Raw genomic sequence first — 18,564 nt, 5'->3', positions numbered from 1 at the left:
GAGTTGACCTGCAGGGATCGTACATGGAAATACAAAGATCACAGAAATCATATATCATAAATAGAGGAGAAAGCCTGAAATGCAGGTATCAGTGTTCCAACTCATCTCCACAGGCAAAAAAAATGAACAGACTCTAATTTTATTTTCCCCAGCAATCTGCCAGCCTTTCTTACTCTTACATTACTTTAAATTTGTTTCCTTCCAGTGTTTGAAGTGCAGCAACCATCATTAGGAAATTGTCAGCTACGGGCACGTTTCAGCTCCCGGTGAAGCCACAGTGTCACCGCAAGAGATCAAATCTCCACTGAGGCACAAGAGAGGCCGTACGAACTCCGCCAGCTCGCTACTCTTGGCTGCCGCGGCACAGACGCTCACCGGCCAGGGGCCGCCGTGCTGCCTTTCCTGCCATGGAGCCCCGCGTGATGTGCAGCAATTTCCTACAACGATTCATAAGTGTACTTCGTTCCCGCGCCCCATTTCATTTAATGCTTCCTCCTTTCTCTTGTTGCACATTACGACCGTCGGGGGCTGTTGAGGACACCCAGCCTAGCAGGTGACGGCTGGCGGGCGCTCGCCGGTCTCTGCGATGTCCCTGGCCTCGCTCTATAACTGAACGATCTCTGGGTCTGGGCTTGTTCCTCGGGCCTGAGGAAAGGCAGTTTCTGTCCCAATACCTATTGAAAAGCTTTCGCTCATTCCCTTAACTTAATTCCCTCCGCCTGTCTTCTCCCTGGTCACAGCTTGCCGTCGGGCTGACCCCACCCCGCTCCATCTCTGCCAGTCAGGAGACGACAGGAATGTGCCAGCCTCAGGGCTCGGCGCGGCGCGGGCCTGGCGGGCGTTGCTTTCGTCCTCGCGGCAGCACGGCTGGCCCCGCCGCTGGCGAGGGTCCCGGGCTCCCGCGGGGCCGCGGGACGACAGCAGTCGCCGGGGCGGCCCGGGCTGCCGCCGTGTGCCGCCCGAGGGCAGGGGCCGCGGTGGCGGAGCGCTTTCCGCCGCCGTTTGTCTCCCGTCTCTTCCCGTTCGCAGGAGCAGCTGCTGCTGCGCAACCCCTTCCCCGCCCGCCCGCTCGCTCCAGTGCCGTCGCGTCCTCATCGCAGCCTCACACGGCGCGGCCCGGTGAGCAGAGCGGGGCCGGGGCGGCGGGAGGCGCCGCAGCCGCCCGTGGAGCCGAGCTGGGCCCGGGCCCGGGCCGGGGGGCGCGGGGGGCGCGGGGTGAGAGCGGTGGTGCCGATACCCGCCCGGAGCCGCGGGAGCGGCCGGGCTGTCCGCCCCGGGTGAGGCCGGCGCCCGCCTGAGGTGCAGCCCCGCTCCTTACTGCCGGGGGTTAACTCGGCGGGGCCGCCGCCGGCCCTCAGCACCCGCCGCGCCCGGGCCGGGGGTGTCCGGGGGCAGCGGCTGCGGCAGTGCTCAGCCTGGTGTCCCGCGCTACGCTGGGACAATGGCACCCTATTCCTGCTTGTTTCGGCCTTTCTTTTGTGCAACAGCTAGTATTTGTATGTGTAAGAGCATGAAACAGACAGCTTTGATCTTGGAATCTCATGGAAAAAAGAGATTACACGCCCATCCGTGGTCTTCCATTGACCCGCCTGGTCTGTTCCTTGTCAAAGCCATGTACACACTCCACACCCTAGCTGTGTCTGGAAGCCTTGTTGACTTAAGCAGCATGTAGTAGGGTGTTTTAGCAAGTTAAAAAATGCGTTGCAAGTAACTTTTTTTCTTTTTTTTTCTTTTAACTTCCTTTTAATTACATGGTTAGTCTTGCTACGAAAGAAAGAGTATCACATGCTGGCCACCCTCTGTCATCAACTAGTCATCACTGTCATTAGCTTACATGATATGGAAGCTGATCGCACAATGGCTGAACTGGTAGAAGAGTTCATAGACGAGAGGACACACAGGAGCAGATGATGCATCTTTCTGCTTTTCTTCTGTGGCAGCCTGGAGACAGTTCTTTAAATTTTCTGTCTCCCCATCTTATGTGCTATTTTACTGAGAAACACTGTTAAAGTAGGTTTCTTAAAGCATTTCTTTAAGCAGAAATACTTTGGAGATCAGAAACTAGCAGCAAGTTTTTAAAGTGTACCTTAATGTCTTCCATGATTGTTTCTGTGTCGGGTAAATTACCAGTTGCTCCTTTTCTGGGAGCTGGAACTTCTGGTATGGACTCTTTTTGGCTAGGACAGCTCATCTAGCTTTTCTCTGCCATCCTGTTACAAAGCTGACACTCATCTAATATTTTTTCAAGACTCTCGTAACTACTGCTCACTGCCCTAGTTTCTTGCTGCAACCTAATTATTACTGTAATTTTCATGGCTGCAATATTCTGAAGGGGTTACAGGTGATTTTTTAACAAAAGACGGTGATAACCATTTGTGCCGCTATATTTATTTTCTCATTTTTATTTGTGAAAGAAGGGCAAGGTAGGTGAAATTCTAGACCAGATTTCAACAGAAATTTAGGGCTTTGTGTTTAGTTCTTCACTGTGAACATTTGAGAATTTTCAATTGAAGTTGTACTTAAATTTCTTTAGCAATCTTTTTGAAAACAGAATGACCAAAACTTAATACATCATATAACTTGGATTTTATAAGAAATTTAGATATAAATAGGCATTCTTTTTTTTTTTTTTCCCTTGAAAATATATGCAAACTGTCTAGTGTCCTCAGCTGGTAAAACTTGAGTGAGTTCTGCATCCAGAACTTGCATTCAGCAAAAATAGCTGACCCATTTGAAAGAGTTCACAAAATTGCAGTGACAGTTGGAGATCAAGAAAGCATTATCTCTGAGGAAAAAGAGGAAGATTTATTTAGTTCAAGGATCAGATTATAGGGGAATTAATACCTAGTAACAAGTGTTTAAAGTTGTAAAATGTTCTTGCATGGAAGAAAAGGAGCAATTTTTGGTCTCTGTATTCACAGCAAATAAGGGAAATTACAAGAAAGTTCCATTTAAGTATTAGGGGAAATGTTAATAATAAAAGATAAGGAAGATAAGGAGATAATGGAATCGTTTGAAAAGGCTGTGAGATCTGCATCAGAGGTCTCTAAGAGAAGATTAGACAAATGATTTTCTAGAAAGGGAACAGAGACTGACTTGGAAAGGAAGTCTTAGGACTCTGCTACTGGTTTTACTGGTACGAAATAATGGAAAAGAGTTTGAAGGTCATCAAAAATAGCTAGGGAAGATTACAGGCTTTTTAACATCCTGATGTATCTGCATGCTATTTTGGAGGCAAACATGAGCTCCCACAAAGCTACTGACCTGAAAGCAGTACAGCCACAACACACATGACTCAGTATTTAGATGAAAATGCCCACTCAGGGCCTGAGACTATTTTTGGAGTTTCAAATGGAAAACTAAAAAAAAAAAGCAAAATAAAAGTGAATGCCAGTGTGATGAGAAACATGATGTGTGTAGAAACCTCTGCAATGTGTTAACGTGCATCTGTAGAGTTTCTTCTGTCCTTTGTAAGAACTGCAAAAGACACATACATGCAGATTTTTAATAGACCTACAGGAGTTCTACTCTTTAAATACTCCTAGGCCCAAAGGACACTTCAGCCTGCGGTGCCATAATGTTAAAAAAAGTATCCACTGGAGTTGGATTTTTTCCATGCAGTTCACTATCAGAATTCTTGCTTACACAAAATATAACCCATACTATGTGTGTTACTACACGTATACTATGCACTCATTTCTCTTATGTAAGTGTTATTTTTAATAAAAGGTATATGCTGAACTAAAAAGAATCTTTAAAGTGTATAGCTAACTAACTAATTGAATAAATAAATAAATGAAAGACCTTTTATTTTGCAGTAAAGCTTAAAGATATTATGAGATGAGGAGGATGTTTACATCACCTCAAATGCCAGTGATCCTTAGAGAGCTTTTGTTTGCATGACTTGAACCTTGTCTTTTAAATATAGCAAGTGCATTTATTCATCAGTCTTCTATCTAAATTGTTGAGAGTTCTATCACCAAGTGGGTTTTGCTTTGCTCCAGCATCCTCAGCTTCAAATGAAGCAGCTGTTCAACAGATGGCAAAACATCCTTTTCTCTAAGGGGAACAGAATGTATATGGAGACTTAAATATATCATTTGGATAAAAAAATACAATATAAGAAGTGATGCAAAGTATGTATCACATCATTTCAAGAATGTATTTCAGTAGATTAGGATATGGCTGTATCTAAAAAGAATGTCTGATGGTAAATGTCCTTCAGTCCATCCTGGTTGGTCTTAGATTTGAGGCTCTAACTGAACTGTTGTAAAATTAAATTCATTTTAGAAGTGTGTTATGAATTTGTGAAGAATAAATTAATTAGAATGGCTTTAAAGCATTTGAGTGATATAAAGAAATTCATAGCTGATAATCATTCTTTCAGTACCCTGTGGTACCTAATGTTTTAACAGCAAAGTGATACACAGTACTTCTAAAATTTATCAGAGTCTGAATTTACTTTTTTTTTAAAGTAATCATTCATAGACAGGTTAATTATTTTATACATTCCACTTTTGAAATGTGTCTGATACAGAAAGTAGCAGCACTGACATATGGGAGTTAGTAAAAACTAAGTTTAAGTAAAAACTGAAGTTCTGCTTAAGACAAAGCATTTGAATCATTCCATTTTTGTCAGGAATGAGACGGGTTACTAGTATAAGTTAGTATCTTCAATTTAAGTGTCTCTTCCATGATCATCTGCTTGGCTGTCTTAAGGTATGTTAATGGACCTTTAACAAAAATTCATTTTAATTTATTGTGATATTGCAAGAAAATATTGAATGTTTGCCTTAATTTCACTTTTTAAGCTTAGGGTGGATCTGACTGTTAAAAACTGCACGTACACTTGAGTGCAGAGTCTACTGTATGTACACACATTTCAGCTTGTCCTTGTCAAACTATATTTCAGACCTTTACTTTTCTGGAAAAAGTAGAAAATGTGATAAACAAAGACCTCAGATGTAAATAAAAGATAATGAGTCACCTCTCTGTGTGTTTCATTGTCTTTGATTAAATCGGAAAACAAGGCAGAAAAAGGAAAGGTAGAAATGAGAAAAATGCGAAAGTGTGTGTTTCAACAAGGCAAAGTGCTCTCCAGACAGCCCGTAGTGAAGACCTCAAAGTTTCTTTAGTAAGTGAAAACTAAAAAAATTTAGGTGTTAAAATAGTTGCAAAATCAGATGTTTGGACTCTGAAACTTTTGACACCAATTTTTAGTTTTATGTTCCAACTTCCCCGTCAGTGAGCACTGTGCGCTTTAGCACTCTTGAGTAGGCATAACTCTAGAATAGAGCTTGAGTTGATATGTAGATGAAAAAGATTTTCTTGTTTTTTTCATGTCGCTAGCACAAAGGGGTAAGAGCATAAGTACATAGAAGGAAGAGTTGGAGGACCTTTGGAGAAAACATGACAAAAAGGGAAGACTTTGGAATATGATAGAGAAGACCAGAGAGACAATCGGGACAAAACAAGACACAAAAGAAGAAAAACAGAATTTGTCTTGTCCTTCTGGTTGTCTTAATTTAGGTCCTGTTTCACAATGAGGTTAATACAGGTCCATGAAAAACGGATGCACCAGTAGCGCTGATCCTTCCACACAAAATAATTTAAGGGAGCAAGCCTCTAGGGGCATGTTGAGAGAAGAGTCTTTGTCATCTATAGTTTTATGTTAGCATTCATTATTGTTATGTGCTATTATATGTCTGTATGTTTATTTATTGCTTAGGATACCAATGTCTTATTCCTATGGACATATTCTAGAAAAACTGGAGTTCTCTTCTCTTTTGCCCAAATATTGGACAAGTTACTTGTTGATTAGCCAGCTTCGTTTTATTTTCTTTTGGTTTTAATTGTTTTGTTGTTGTTGCTTTCTAGTTCCTTTATGCAACCTGGAAATAAAACCAGCTGTTTCACCTTGCTATTTATAACATCTAGGTGGCATTCTATACAAGATGAGAGAGTGTTTATAAGTAATGTATTAGTCTCCTCTGTGGTAGTGAGAATATTTATGGACTTCAGGGTTGCAATGACACTGAACCGTGCCATAAATCAAATCCCTCCTGATGGGAGAGAATTTTCTAAAAGTCCTTGCATGGAGTTTCAAAGATAAACCAAGACTTTTCCTTGAGTTTCAATGTTGCTGGATTGTTGTTTATTAAGTCTTACCAGAGGAACAGAGCCACTAGCATGACCCAGGTACAGCATAGAGCACAGAAAGCAGGAGTGAAGTCTTTAATTATCAAGATTTACACAGCCTTTTAAAGATAATTTAACCAACAGTTACTAGAAACGTATATTATTTTCACTTTACTACCAATTATTCAGTAACATGGGCAGGAGCTGTGGAATTCTCTATCCAGTCATTCCAAACTACTTTTACTGCAGGACATGGAGTAGTAGAAGAAGGAGAAGAAGGTTTAGAGAACAACAACAATCCTCTATTTTGATATTTTTTACTCTTATCTGTTTACTACAAAGAGAAGCCCAAAACCTCTACATTTTTCACCCTGTGACAATCTTACATAATAGTCTATCACCTGATTCACACCACTGTATTTTCTAGTTCCTGTCTGATCATTGGTAATTTTTTCCAAGGTTGGAGGTAAAAACAATGTTGTTCAGGGGGGTAAGAACCCTTAAAAACAGGCAGAGAAATCCTCTCGGCACTCTGGGTTCCTACATCGCAAGAGAAAAGTGGTGGTTTCAACAGGTGACCAAATTGTATGTTTTGTGGTCTTTACAGGTCAACATACAGAGCTGAAGAATCACAAGTTCAAATAATGAACAACCGAGAGGCTGGTGTTCTGCATTGTTGGAGAGGTAGGAAATATATAGTAGAATATATATAGAAATACATTTTTCTTGCAAAATGTAATGGAAAAAAACCATCCAAAGTAAGTATAGCTTCTTCTGAAGAAGTTTGTAAGTTCTTCTGGTGCCATTTTTTTCAGATGAAGGAGAAGTATTAGATGTAGCCTCATTTTGTAACTAATCTCCTGTGGAGGTAAGTAGTAAAGCATAGACAGTTCCGTAGAGAGAAGTAATTGTAGTGAAGCCAAGTAGGCACTGATCACCTTCATGTTCTGCAGCGTGAAGGCTGGTGTTTGTGGACACTTGACTACTAGCCTGTGTAGAGAATTACCATTTCACATATAAAAATGGGGTTTGGTTTTGATGGTTTTAGAGCAGTCATTTTTTTGTTTTAATATCTCCTAATGGACAACTCTTTGTGTATAAGGTGTATTTCAAAGACTGATTCTAATTTCCACTGTGGTAGTTAACTGTGTGTGAAGTATCCCTACATCAGAAAATTTTGCCCTTCATTTTTTAAAAATGGGACATAGTCTGTGCACAAAAATAGTTCAGAAGATTATTCTGCCCTGAGTGGGATTATGCCCTGCTAAGTAATTTATGTTGTCTTTTTTAAAATAAACAGAAGGATAATTACACAAAACCGTGACAGACTATTTCCTCCTGTTTTATAATGGCAGCTAGTAATCATAAAGAGCTAGGGTCTTGTGAAATGTGCCAAAAAGGCTTACAGCTGATGATCTTGAATCAAAGTTAAAAACCAAATAGAAGGTGGTGATGTTTTTTATTAACACAATAGTAATGCAACAACATCCTTTTTCACACTAGAGAGGGGTATAGCCAACAGATGTAGAAACAAAAGGGTTTTTTAAGACCATTATATAATAAGTATTATAAATACACCAAAATTTAATCATGCCACTTACAGAGCTTGAAGTTCTGGAATAATTTTCACACTTCATATTTGATGGGTTTTTTGTGCGTGGTTTGAAGTGATTTTTGGGGGAGAATGTGGAAATTCCAACTCCTTCCATGGAAAAAATATAGTGAAAAGGAGGTGTCTTTGTCCAAGCTCCCCCGGTGGAGCTTTTCAGTTGTGAGTGGAGATCCACCATCATTGTGCACGTGACTGAAGTGGCTTCCTCTCTAGTTATGTAGGTAGCAGATAAAAAAAGTGTAATTTAATGCTGTATGTGAAGAGGTTGGGAGGCAAAGACAGTACTATGATGTTTTCAGAATGTTTTCACTGATGAATTTTAGGCCTTTAAACAAAGACATAGCTGAAATGTGAATGAAAAAATGCAGAACAAATTTGAAAACAAATGTTGAAGTTACAAACACAGTATAAACACTTAGAATTATATGCAAATTGACATGCAGGTAGTCTTCACAGATAGGACAAAAACAATAGCATAGACATCATAAATGGATCTATCTGTCTTCTGTCAACTCTTGGAGAATTTTAAAAAACTTCTACCTTCTGTCTATAGCCCCACTTTTAATTTTCAGCAGAATGAAACTTTTATTCCAGTGACTTTCATAACATAGGCATCCACAACTTTCCATATTCATAAATTTTAACAACTGATGTTAGGACTTTCTCACCAGGGTTTCCTTATAATTTTAGCCATCCGTATAACTCTATTTCAGTTAGGTAATTGCTTTTATTTTAGTACCAGTTAGTAAAATGCTACAGGTTTTAGACTTTTTTTCTATTCAGTTGATCACATTATTGCAGTAAAAATTGTAAAGCTGCTAAGATTACCTGGTTTCTCTCCTAGTTATTTTAAAAAGCATTAGAAAATTAATTAGAAACTACTTGTTGCATTTGTGTATTGCTGATCATAGTCTTCATGTAAACTGTAACTTACATATTTCTATCTTTACTGAAAAATTGTGCCAGCTGACAGTGATTCTAAAATCAATTTCCAGATATTCTTGGAAGGCCTGCAACTGCATACTTTCTGTTCTTTTAAACAAAACAAAGCCACCTCCAGATGCCTTCATCTCCACAGTGGAGTTTGTCCAATGTTTTTAGATTCAGAAACAGAGAATTATGGACAATATCTACCTGATTTTTAGCTTAAAGAAGCACATCATATTTGAGGTTTATAATTCGTTAATGTTCACTGAATTTGGGAAGCTGACTTATGGCTATATTTAAAGAAAAAAAAAGCTTACATAAATGTTGAGTATCAATACAATTGTTTTGTTAATGGATATCACAGCCTTCAGCTGCTGCTCAGAATTCTAGCAGTGTATGGCATGTGAGCTTAGAAGCCATTCCAGAGTGGGTGAAATGTGTCATTGAAAAGGTAGGTTTTGGTTTTGTTTTTTTTTTTTTGCTTTAAATCTTTATCATTCAAGACGTAAAGTAATTAAACGGAACAAGTTTCAAGGACATTTTTCATTCAAGGTCTATGTATGTTACAGAGACCTTATAACTGAGGAAATTCTTCTCAGTAACTTCTATCATTACCATTTACAGATTTTTTTTAATCTCTTAAATGTTGTTTCATTTTGTTTTGTTTTTAATATATGCAGAAGAGCTACAAGTGATTAATTCTGTTTCCTGCTCTTTAACAGATGAATGTATTTATGGTTCTTCAGATAACCGTCATGGGCATCTCTGCATGTTTTTCAATGCTTAATATTATATTTATTACCTAGGCTTTGGTGTTTGCTTTGTTTTGATCATCATATCTTGCAGTACTAACATATAGGTTGACAGTGACAACAAGAAGCATATTTCCCCATAAAAGTGGACTGGAGATTTGTTAAGAGTTCAGGTTTTGGAATATAATGTGTTTTATACTTAAGTCTTTTATACTTAATGTGCTCTTATGTCATAAGAATAGAAAGTAGATACCTTCCTGCAAATTCAAACATCTGATGACAAGCCAGTGTCACTGCTTTTGAGTTTTAACTGCCCATTTGAAATGACAAACCATCTCATAATCTCCTATTGTACTGACTGCCTCAGTTGGTATTTTCTTTAAGTTGTTTTAGATCTAGAAGTTAATGTTGTTGCATAGATACTAATAAGCAGAAGCAGTGCTTTTCTTCTGCCGCACAGATTTTATTTTATGAATCTTTGATTTTGGTAAGTAAATGATAGTTGCATTCCTTTTTCCTTAGACTTCAGTGTAAAATTTTACTATATGTTAAGTACTTTATGCCCTAAGCAAATCCATACTGAAAATGATGCATAAAGAGAAAAAATTGTTACAACTGTAAAACTTAAGAATTCAAAATTAAAAAAAAAGAATCATCTTCCGTCTTTCTATTCTTCTATTTGGGTTTTTTGTTAAACATTAATTAAACTTTTTAAAATTAGTGATCTCTTATACTTCAATGAACATAACAGAATAGTTATATTCAGAAACACTAATCTTGGAAGTGTGTTTGAAAATCACATCTCATGAGTTATATCCTCACTTTACAATATTGCCTAATCATGAATCCTTAATAATAAGGATGCAGTTTTTTACAGTACTTTGCCTCTTAAATTATTTCAGTATAATTGGATTCAATATTGATTGTAATATTATTCTTTTCACCTTTAGCTCTTAAATTATTCTTTTGCACCTTTTGCTTCTGCATTTGAAAACTTGGAGGGTCAAACTGGGGACTGAGGAAATACAAATACAAAATACCCATAGACTGCCCAGAAAAGGCTTGCCATATTTGTTTGAGACTGCAGAGGAGCAATTCTCCTCTGGTGAAAAAGGCAGAGAATGCAATTATTTGTGTACCCTTTCAACATCTTTGTGTTCATTGCATCACTTAATATCCTTGGAACTCCTGCCTCGTTCACTCTATCTCCTCCAGCAAGATCCTGTGTTTTTATGGATAAATGGGGTGGGGGGTGGCGGAGGGTATGGGATGCTAAACAATTCTGACTTATCTCCAGATCCTCCTGGGCTCTGAATAATTTTGTGATCATATGTTATTTTCTCCTGTATGACTCCTGAATCAAAGGCTAAATCATTTTACATAAGCGCAAAGTCTATTTGCAGGCTGTAAAAACCCACTGCTTCCCAGCCGGTTCTTTTTTGCCATCTGTCCCTGTTCTTAACCAATCTCCTTGGATTTCATGTACATATTAGTGTATAGATAATCTTCAGTAATTACAAATATACAAATATATTACAGCTAGTGTTGCTAGTGACCTTTATTGACCTGCATTTCTTTAACCCATCACTTATCACTTGTTTTGGTTTCTTTTTCTAACCACTTCCATTTTTTCCTCTTTACGCAGTCCATCACTAAATCTGTGTACCCTCAGCTCCCCTTCAGATCTTGCTGATTTTCCCCCTACCACCTCCTCCACTAGTAGGCTGTTACTTCTTTTACTGAGTCAATGCTTCCACACTCTGTTGCCAAACTCTAATGCTAAATCAATTCCGGGCTCCTTGGTACCACACCTCATCTCCCAGTCTCTGTGCACATGGGACATAAAGATGTCCTTTTTCCTCCATACTGTGTTGTGCATTTCCATTTTTTCCAGGCTTCTAGCCTTCTTAATTTTCATTAATCACTCGTCCTCTCCATTTGAAGATTCAGGATACTATTCCATGTCAGGGAGACTCAAAAAAGTCACTAGAAAGTGCTTTCCCTCTAATTTTAGTGTCTAGCCCCTGGCATCTGGGAAATTGAGTGTGGGAGGTTTAAGAGTAAATCTCTGAAGGAGCTTAATTCTCCTTTGGGAATGGCATATGACACATTGGTCAGCCTTATAAACTGAGAGAGATTTTGTATGTTCACAGAATTCCCAAGAATTTGAAAGCCTTTAGTTATATGTAAACTATTTTTTCCCCCAAGTAAAAAACCTGTCAGCAATGAAAGACACATCTTTGATATTTTGTGTAATTTTGAGGGTTTAACCCGCAAGACAGGAGTAAGTTTCTCAAATAAGTGTTTCCAGAACTTCTTGTAGCATTGTGTGTGAAAAATAACCTTTTTTCCACACAAGTTGCTGGGGTTTTTTTCCTGAAACTACAAAATTGGTTTTCCTGACATTTTCTGTAGCTTTCTATAGGACAAGCATCAGTTATGGACACATCTTCCCAAATTACTTTGAAGGACATTTGCAGCTGAAATAAACTAGAAATGTTGGGCATCTTCTGTATTCATGGCTCTTTAGACACTGAAGTGAGTAAAGTGTGACTGGAGTTGATAATGTTGTTTCTTGTCTGGGCTTTGATCCTACAAACAGTTGCATAACTTTAGTCCTCAACAGTGCTCCTGACAGATAAATATAATTGCTGAAAATACTAATAGTTGCCTAAATATGTAGGAGTACTAATAGTTGTATTAATATGTAGGAGTTTATAGATCTTTGATATGTATTTCCTTTGGAAAAAGGGCCTTCAGGATTGAAAAGAAATTCATAGAATTATAAATAATGAAAATAACTGTCTCCTTATATGTAGAGTGTTAAGGATTTGTCATGGTATCTGCACAGAGGTTATGTTGTAATGCTCTGTACAACAAAATACAAGTACCATTTTAAGCTTTTGTGGGGTAATCAAACTGAAAAGCTATATTCTTTTTGAAAGAAATCTCCTTCCACTGTACTTAGTATGCAAGAAATGTATCAGCACTCAGAACACTCAGCTGAGAAGCTGTGCTTGCCAATTCCAGATTAACATGGGAAATTGATTTCACTGCTTTAAGGATCTGATGTTTTCATTAGTATTGCAGCATTATTCTATCTATGGACAAATTTTAAACATATTTCAAAGCTCCTACATTTTAAAATGTGTATTAGATTTCTTAGAATTGTTTATCGCTGTAGCAAGCAGAGCTTTGACCAGAACATTATTTATGGTGGATTTTCTTTCTGCTGTGAAGTGTCTTTTATTGTATTTAAAAAACAGGAAGAAAATCTTCTTATTAAAGGAGAAAATAACTCCAGTAATTATTTCTTGCTCATTTATTTTCAGTGAACATGTTGGGTGCTTTATTTTTTTCTTTTCTTGTCAATAGGCTCAGTGGACAATTGGAAAATTGCACTGTCCATTCTGTGACGCCTGCTTAGGGGGCTTTAACTTTGTTTGCAACAAAGAATGTTCCTGTGGACAGTTAGTAAATATACATTCCTGCAGAACTTGGACTGAGCATCAGCCACCTTTCTCTGCTAAATTGTCAAAATCATCAGAAAATCATTTGCTTCTCAAAATTCAGTCTGGTTTTAACGAGGATACCTGCCATGAAGTGGTAACTGCAACTTTGGGAATAAAAAATCAAGGGCTTTCCTATATGGCTGGAAGTAATAAAGGTGCTGGAAGATTAACAGAAGCACTTTGTCTAGAAGTAAGAGCTCCCAGATATGAGATAAAAAGTAAAAAACTTCCCTTAAAGGCATTAAATCGAAAAAGAAGTCTCCCTTCTTCCTATCCTAAGAAAGATGCATGCACTGTAAAACCTTTTCACAGAAGATCACATAGCTTGGATTTAAATATCAGAGAAAGACTTATTTTTTCACCTGTGTTATATAAAATTTGCAATATGGGAACACTTTACCGTGGCCAGAATGAAAATCCACCTGTTTACGCACAAGGGGGCTTGCAATTAGAGTCCAATAGGAAAGATGGTAGTTCTTTTCAGGATCTGTATAGTTCCTGTGCTGACATACTACAAAGCCAATTGCAAGTTGCTTCCATTACCACATTACTACACAGAGAAACAGAAAGTGAGTGTGATTTTGGAGTTACTGGACAATCTTCTGGGAGTGTCACTGCTGATGGGTTACCGTTTGTGATGAACCTTTCCTTACCTACAAGGGCTGTAGAAGACAAACAATACATCACACCTATTGGTCTTGTGCAGCCTAGGAGTATTTCCTTCAACCGAAAGCTGAGTAAGAGAGAAAGAAACAAGTCAAAAAGCCTGAGGAGAAAACAGAGAAGGCAAGAGCAATGTCTACAGAAGCAGGTAAGTGTTTAAAATTAATTATGCTACTTTTTTGGTAAAGTTTGACTTGCTTTTAGAAATCATTCTGACTTTTTTTTAGTTGCTGTCTTTTAATACTGGTTTAATGTGGAACTGTCTAGAGTCAGGTATCAGGCAAGCAAAAATTTGTGACCCCGTCCTACATGTCGTTTTTTTCTAATTCCATCGTATCAAGTTTTCTTTCTGTGCAAAATCAAACCACGACGGGTCTTCATTTGCCTTCTTAATGTTTTGTGATGTAATAATAAATTTGAAGTGGGAAAAAACACAGTGAAATTTAATCAGTGTGATTAAAGAAAAACTAAACATTTGTATCTTCTAAATGAGAAACCTACCATGTCAGAATTTTCTAACTTTAAACTAATGGCATTTTGAGTTATCTTTACAGTTAAGAATGTTTTAAAAGATAATTACATGTATTATTTGTTGTAAGACAAATATTTTTCTATGAGTAAAGAATTGATTACTGCCATTTAAAATATTAGTCTTTAGTAGGTAAGTATTTTGTCTGCAAATCTAACACAAACTGTTAACATTTTCTTACTAATTATACAATAACGGTTTCCATCTTCAAACCATCTAAAGCAGAACGGAGTTAAAGGCCATAGGCAGTTGCAATTTTTGGTGAAGGGCCGTGGAGAAAAGCCAGTCATAAAATTACTTACACAGTTCTGGTTTCCTCTCAAATTTAGTAGAATGACTAATGATAAATACGCCTTTGAGAGAAAATTTCTCATCATAAATTTCCTGCAACAAAATACCTGTGTGGTAAGCAAGAGCAAACATGCTAACTAATCAGAGAAGCAGTATCTACACAAGCAATTATTCCTGCATGAGGTAGGTTTGTCACTGTGAATTCAAGATTTAAGAGAGATACTTAAAGGCTGTCTCTCTCAATTAAAGGTGAGAACCAGCTTGAAAATGTAATGGGTCTGGGAAATATTATTAGTCTTCTCAGTATGGTATGCATATATTCTTTTTTCTTTGGGAAAGGTTTTTGTTTTGCTTAAAGACTTAAATTGGTATTGGGACCTTTTTAAAACTTGTTCTTGTTTTGTAAAATGCATCTCTAAAGCTGAGAGTCTGGATGTCTTAATACTGAATACTTGTTTTCTACTAAGTCTAAAGATTCTTAGCTGTCTGGATCCCCAAAATGGCTTTAAAAGTTCCAGATCTCATTGTTTTGGTAAATGAAATGATGATGCACAAGCTCCATGTATATGAGCATTTTCACAGTCATGTAATCTACAGTCTCTCGAGACACTTTAATCTTTAGATGTTACTTTCAAGAATAAAACATTGTACAAATTTTCAGAATTTTTGATAGCTAAGAAAGAAAGGTACTTTCAGACCTTTTCCTTGTTAAAACATGCTTAACCAATTCCTACATTATTTTAGTTACATTTGTTAAGATCCAATTATTGGAGAGATGCCTCTACCCAAATTAGGCTGCAAAAAAGACCATATGCTGAAGACTGTAGTACAGATTTCATTTAACAGTAAATGGGAAGTAGAGAGAGATAGAAAGAAAGAGAAAAAGAGAGGAGGGGAGTGAAAAAGAGTGACAGAGAGACAGATTAAGTAAAAAGTTATCACCGCCTGAGGATCTAGACATCATCCCAGTGGTCCTCTTCTGGTTCTCTCTGTAATGGAGATCCAAGGTCACTCAAAACTCCTCCCCATTTGTACACTTCAGCAAACAAAGGAATCAATGCTCATTGGATACACAGTTCTCCTGTTCTATTGGTTAAATTATTCCCTTGATTCCATGCTCAGTTTTCCTCTTCTTTTGAGTCAGTAGTCCATGGCCTCCCCCTTCTGGGCCCAGTCAGAGCTGATTGTCAGCACAGTTGCTGAGCTGGCTTTCCTTACACCACCCTGTGGCTCAAACACTCTTCCAGGAACTTTTCCTCAGTTCATAAGTTGTCCATGGGGGTGATAAAGATTGTGGTCACTAGGAGAAAAGACAGAAACAGCAGAAGCAATAACACAAATAAGTAATCATACTGCATACAACAGCTATGCACTTATCAACCCAATTCTAATTAGCCACTGCCCCTATCCAGTGATTCCCAAGGATCAGAGTGTTCTTTAATGGGTAGTGGGTGTGATGGCTTTCACAATACTGTGTGTGTTGGATATAGGCCCAAATTAGCCATAGAATTACACAGTGGGTCTTGATTTTTAAATCCCATAAAGAGGTATCCCCAACAGATACATATGTCATGTATTAAGATGTGTCAGTCAGCCTACTCTGAAGCAGATCTTCGGGTCCCTTAGTGCACCTTTGCACACTGGGAATAAGTGTGAATGGGTTTGTTGACAAGGTGTGCTTACATACTTTGAAGTCTTTAAAATGGTGTTCTCTTTCAATCACATCCACATGTAGTTGGAAGAATTTTATAGGTAATGTTCCTGTCCAGCTGGGTAATTCTGTAAACCATGGAAAATTAACTTCTAGCTTACGAAGTTTTCAGTCAATATACAAAAGAGTTCTCATACAAAAGGTTCTTATGCAAACACATCTTTACATCGGGCCTATACTCTCTTGTCCAGGGGATGGAGTATAGCTCTGTTGCAATTTAATCCTGACACAAAATAAGACTTTCAGATTTAGTTATATTATCCCAGGTTGCTTTTTAATTTTTTTTTCATTTCAGTGGGCAAACTGCCCTTGTCACATTCCTTTTTAATTTCTTCCACAGTAAATTGCACCCGCAACTGAGAAGCTTGTGTGGTGCAGAATGTACTGCAGTTACCATATTGATTAGAACAAATAAAAGAAATTAGGTAAAGTTAAAATATTCTATTAGAACACATGGTAGGAAAGCCAATTGTACATGAGACACATTCAACTGGGAATATAAGTCTCTGATTTGATTTGGAATGTCTCATGATTGATAACATACTTGGTTCTGAAAGTGGTCACAGGTAAAGTTGCTTAATAGCTGGTAAAAGGCTTTTCTGTATTTCACCCATGTCCCATTTGCAGTCCATGGCTGTCTGTTCTCCTTATCTAGAAAGGAAATGGTCACCCATTTCCCATGTAACATTTTCTTCTGTTTTATTAGGATTATTTAGTTCACTCATTAATATCTCTGAAAAATTTAGCCAAATCATCATCAATCTAAAGCCTTCTGAGGCAGAACTGCTTAATACATATTTGTATGGTTCCAAATATGCATAAATTCTTACACCAACTCCCAGGCTAAATTTGATTTAGACAAAATTATACATTCATAAGACAAAAGTAAAAGCTCTTCCCACACAATTTTTTTCCAATAAAAGACAAACTTGGCAAAAATCAAACTAACAACATATAAAATGGTTTGACTAATATATGGTCTCTCAACAAGTCACTTGCAATGAAAACACAAACAAATCACAAACATTAATAAGCTGATAATACAAGCAGTTATGGTGGCAGTTAAAAAATTTAATCAGTTCCACGCAGCTTGATCTCATCTGTTGGCAGGTTCCTATAAAAAGAAAAGTGAAAATTCAGCCTACTATAGACAGATTATTAGTAGGATGGAAAATGCATTCAGTGTTGATTCAAAGGTCCTGTGTCTACCACAAAGGTAAAAGGGCCTAAAGGAAAAGTCATCATCATATAGTCTTGGTTGACTTTTGTGAGCTTTCTCATGTAAATTCACTGGCAGTTCACCCACTTCGAGCTGGTTCTTTTGATATTCAGCTTGGGCAGGGGTGTTGGCACTCTTAGAAAAAGAAAGCAACACAAACTTCCCTGGCAAGTTATCCCTTAACAGCTTGAGCTTGATACCTCTCAGGTAGAGTTTTAACTTCTGTTTCATGAAGTGTTTGGTACACTCCTCTTGTTGCTTCTTCCCTCATCTTTTCATGGGAGGTTTCCTCCAATTAATTTCATGTCTAGAGGGAATGAAGCTGCTTGTTAAAATTTGGGAAGTGCCACCACTTGTGAATTAGGGGCTGCTTTAATGGCTTAACCTGGATTTCTTTTAGGGTTAGGATTAGCAGACTTCAGCTTCTCACCCAGGAGCCATGAATTAACCTAATCAGTTCCACAGATAACACTGGCTCCATTTACTCCAGTGATTTTACCTCTTTGCCATCTTGGAAGTATACCGAGATTTTCAGTATCCCACTGCATTAATATTGATGGATTTAAATCTTGCCTGATTTATGGCCAGACTTTGATATCTTAGTTAGCCATATACGGCACCATTTTAGTAGCTGTTTGCTGATCCTGGCAATCATTTTTGGTTTCAATTTTAGTTAAGCATCAACATGCTACTTCCTTGTCATCAAATGTCAATGCAAACGTTACATTTTTTTCTTTATCCGAACAGTGGACTCATGCACTGTCTCCCAAATTCTCCACTGAACAAAAAAAGGTCGAGTTACAAGATCATGTTTCAGAATATGTTACAGGTTCTATGTCCTGCAGTTCTTCCCATAAGATTCTCCCTCTTTCTCATGCACATTCTGAAGCTCTGCCTGAAGCTCTTGGATGTCATCATGCTTGACAGCTAGCAGTGCCTCTACTTGCATTCAATTTTCATTTTCCTTATGTAACTGAAAGTACAATTCTTTCACCAAACTTGTGAGGATAGCATTATTTCATCTTCAGATTTTTGAATAACCAGTAGCTCATTTTGAGGAACCAGTAGGTGAATTTTCTTGCGTCAACTCCACCTGTGGGATAGAGGGGCAACTAAAAAATTTTTCAAGGAAGGATAGCAAAATACTTTTTTTACACGGGCCACCCTGGACAGCCATTTTTTCCCAAAAGTTCCCCCAGGACAAAACACA

General features: G+C 38.0%; 1 protein-coding gene across 1 annotated transcript in view; it reads left to right on the top strand.

Annotated features, from left to right (window-relative positions):
- The first annotated feature begins 726 nt into the window (after positions 1 to 726).
- RNF180 (ring finger protein 180) overlaps positions 727 to 18,564 on the top strand; it is a 71,144-nt gene continuing 53,306 nt past the window's right edge. Inside the window, 4 exon segments of the mRNA XM_032095227.1 lie at positions 727 to 1,119; positions 6,746 to 6,905; positions 9,042 to 9,128; positions 12,805 to 13,752. Of these exon segments, the coding sequence (XP_031951118.1) occupies positions 6,783 to 6,905; positions 9,042 to 9,128; positions 12,805 to 13,752 (1,158 nt within the window). The 5' untranslated portion in view covers positions 727 to 1,119; positions 6,746 to 6,782.

Source organism: Corvus moneduloides, chromosome Z (assembly GCF_009650955.1).
Source record: "Corvus moneduloides isolate bCorMon1 chromosome Z, bCorMon1.pri, whole genome shotgun sequence".
Taxonomy (NCBI): domain Eukaryota; kingdom Metazoa; phylum Chordata; class Aves; order Passeriformes; family Corvidae; genus Corvus; species Corvus moneduloides.
This window is presented reverse-complemented; position numbering and strand designations above follow the sequence as displayed.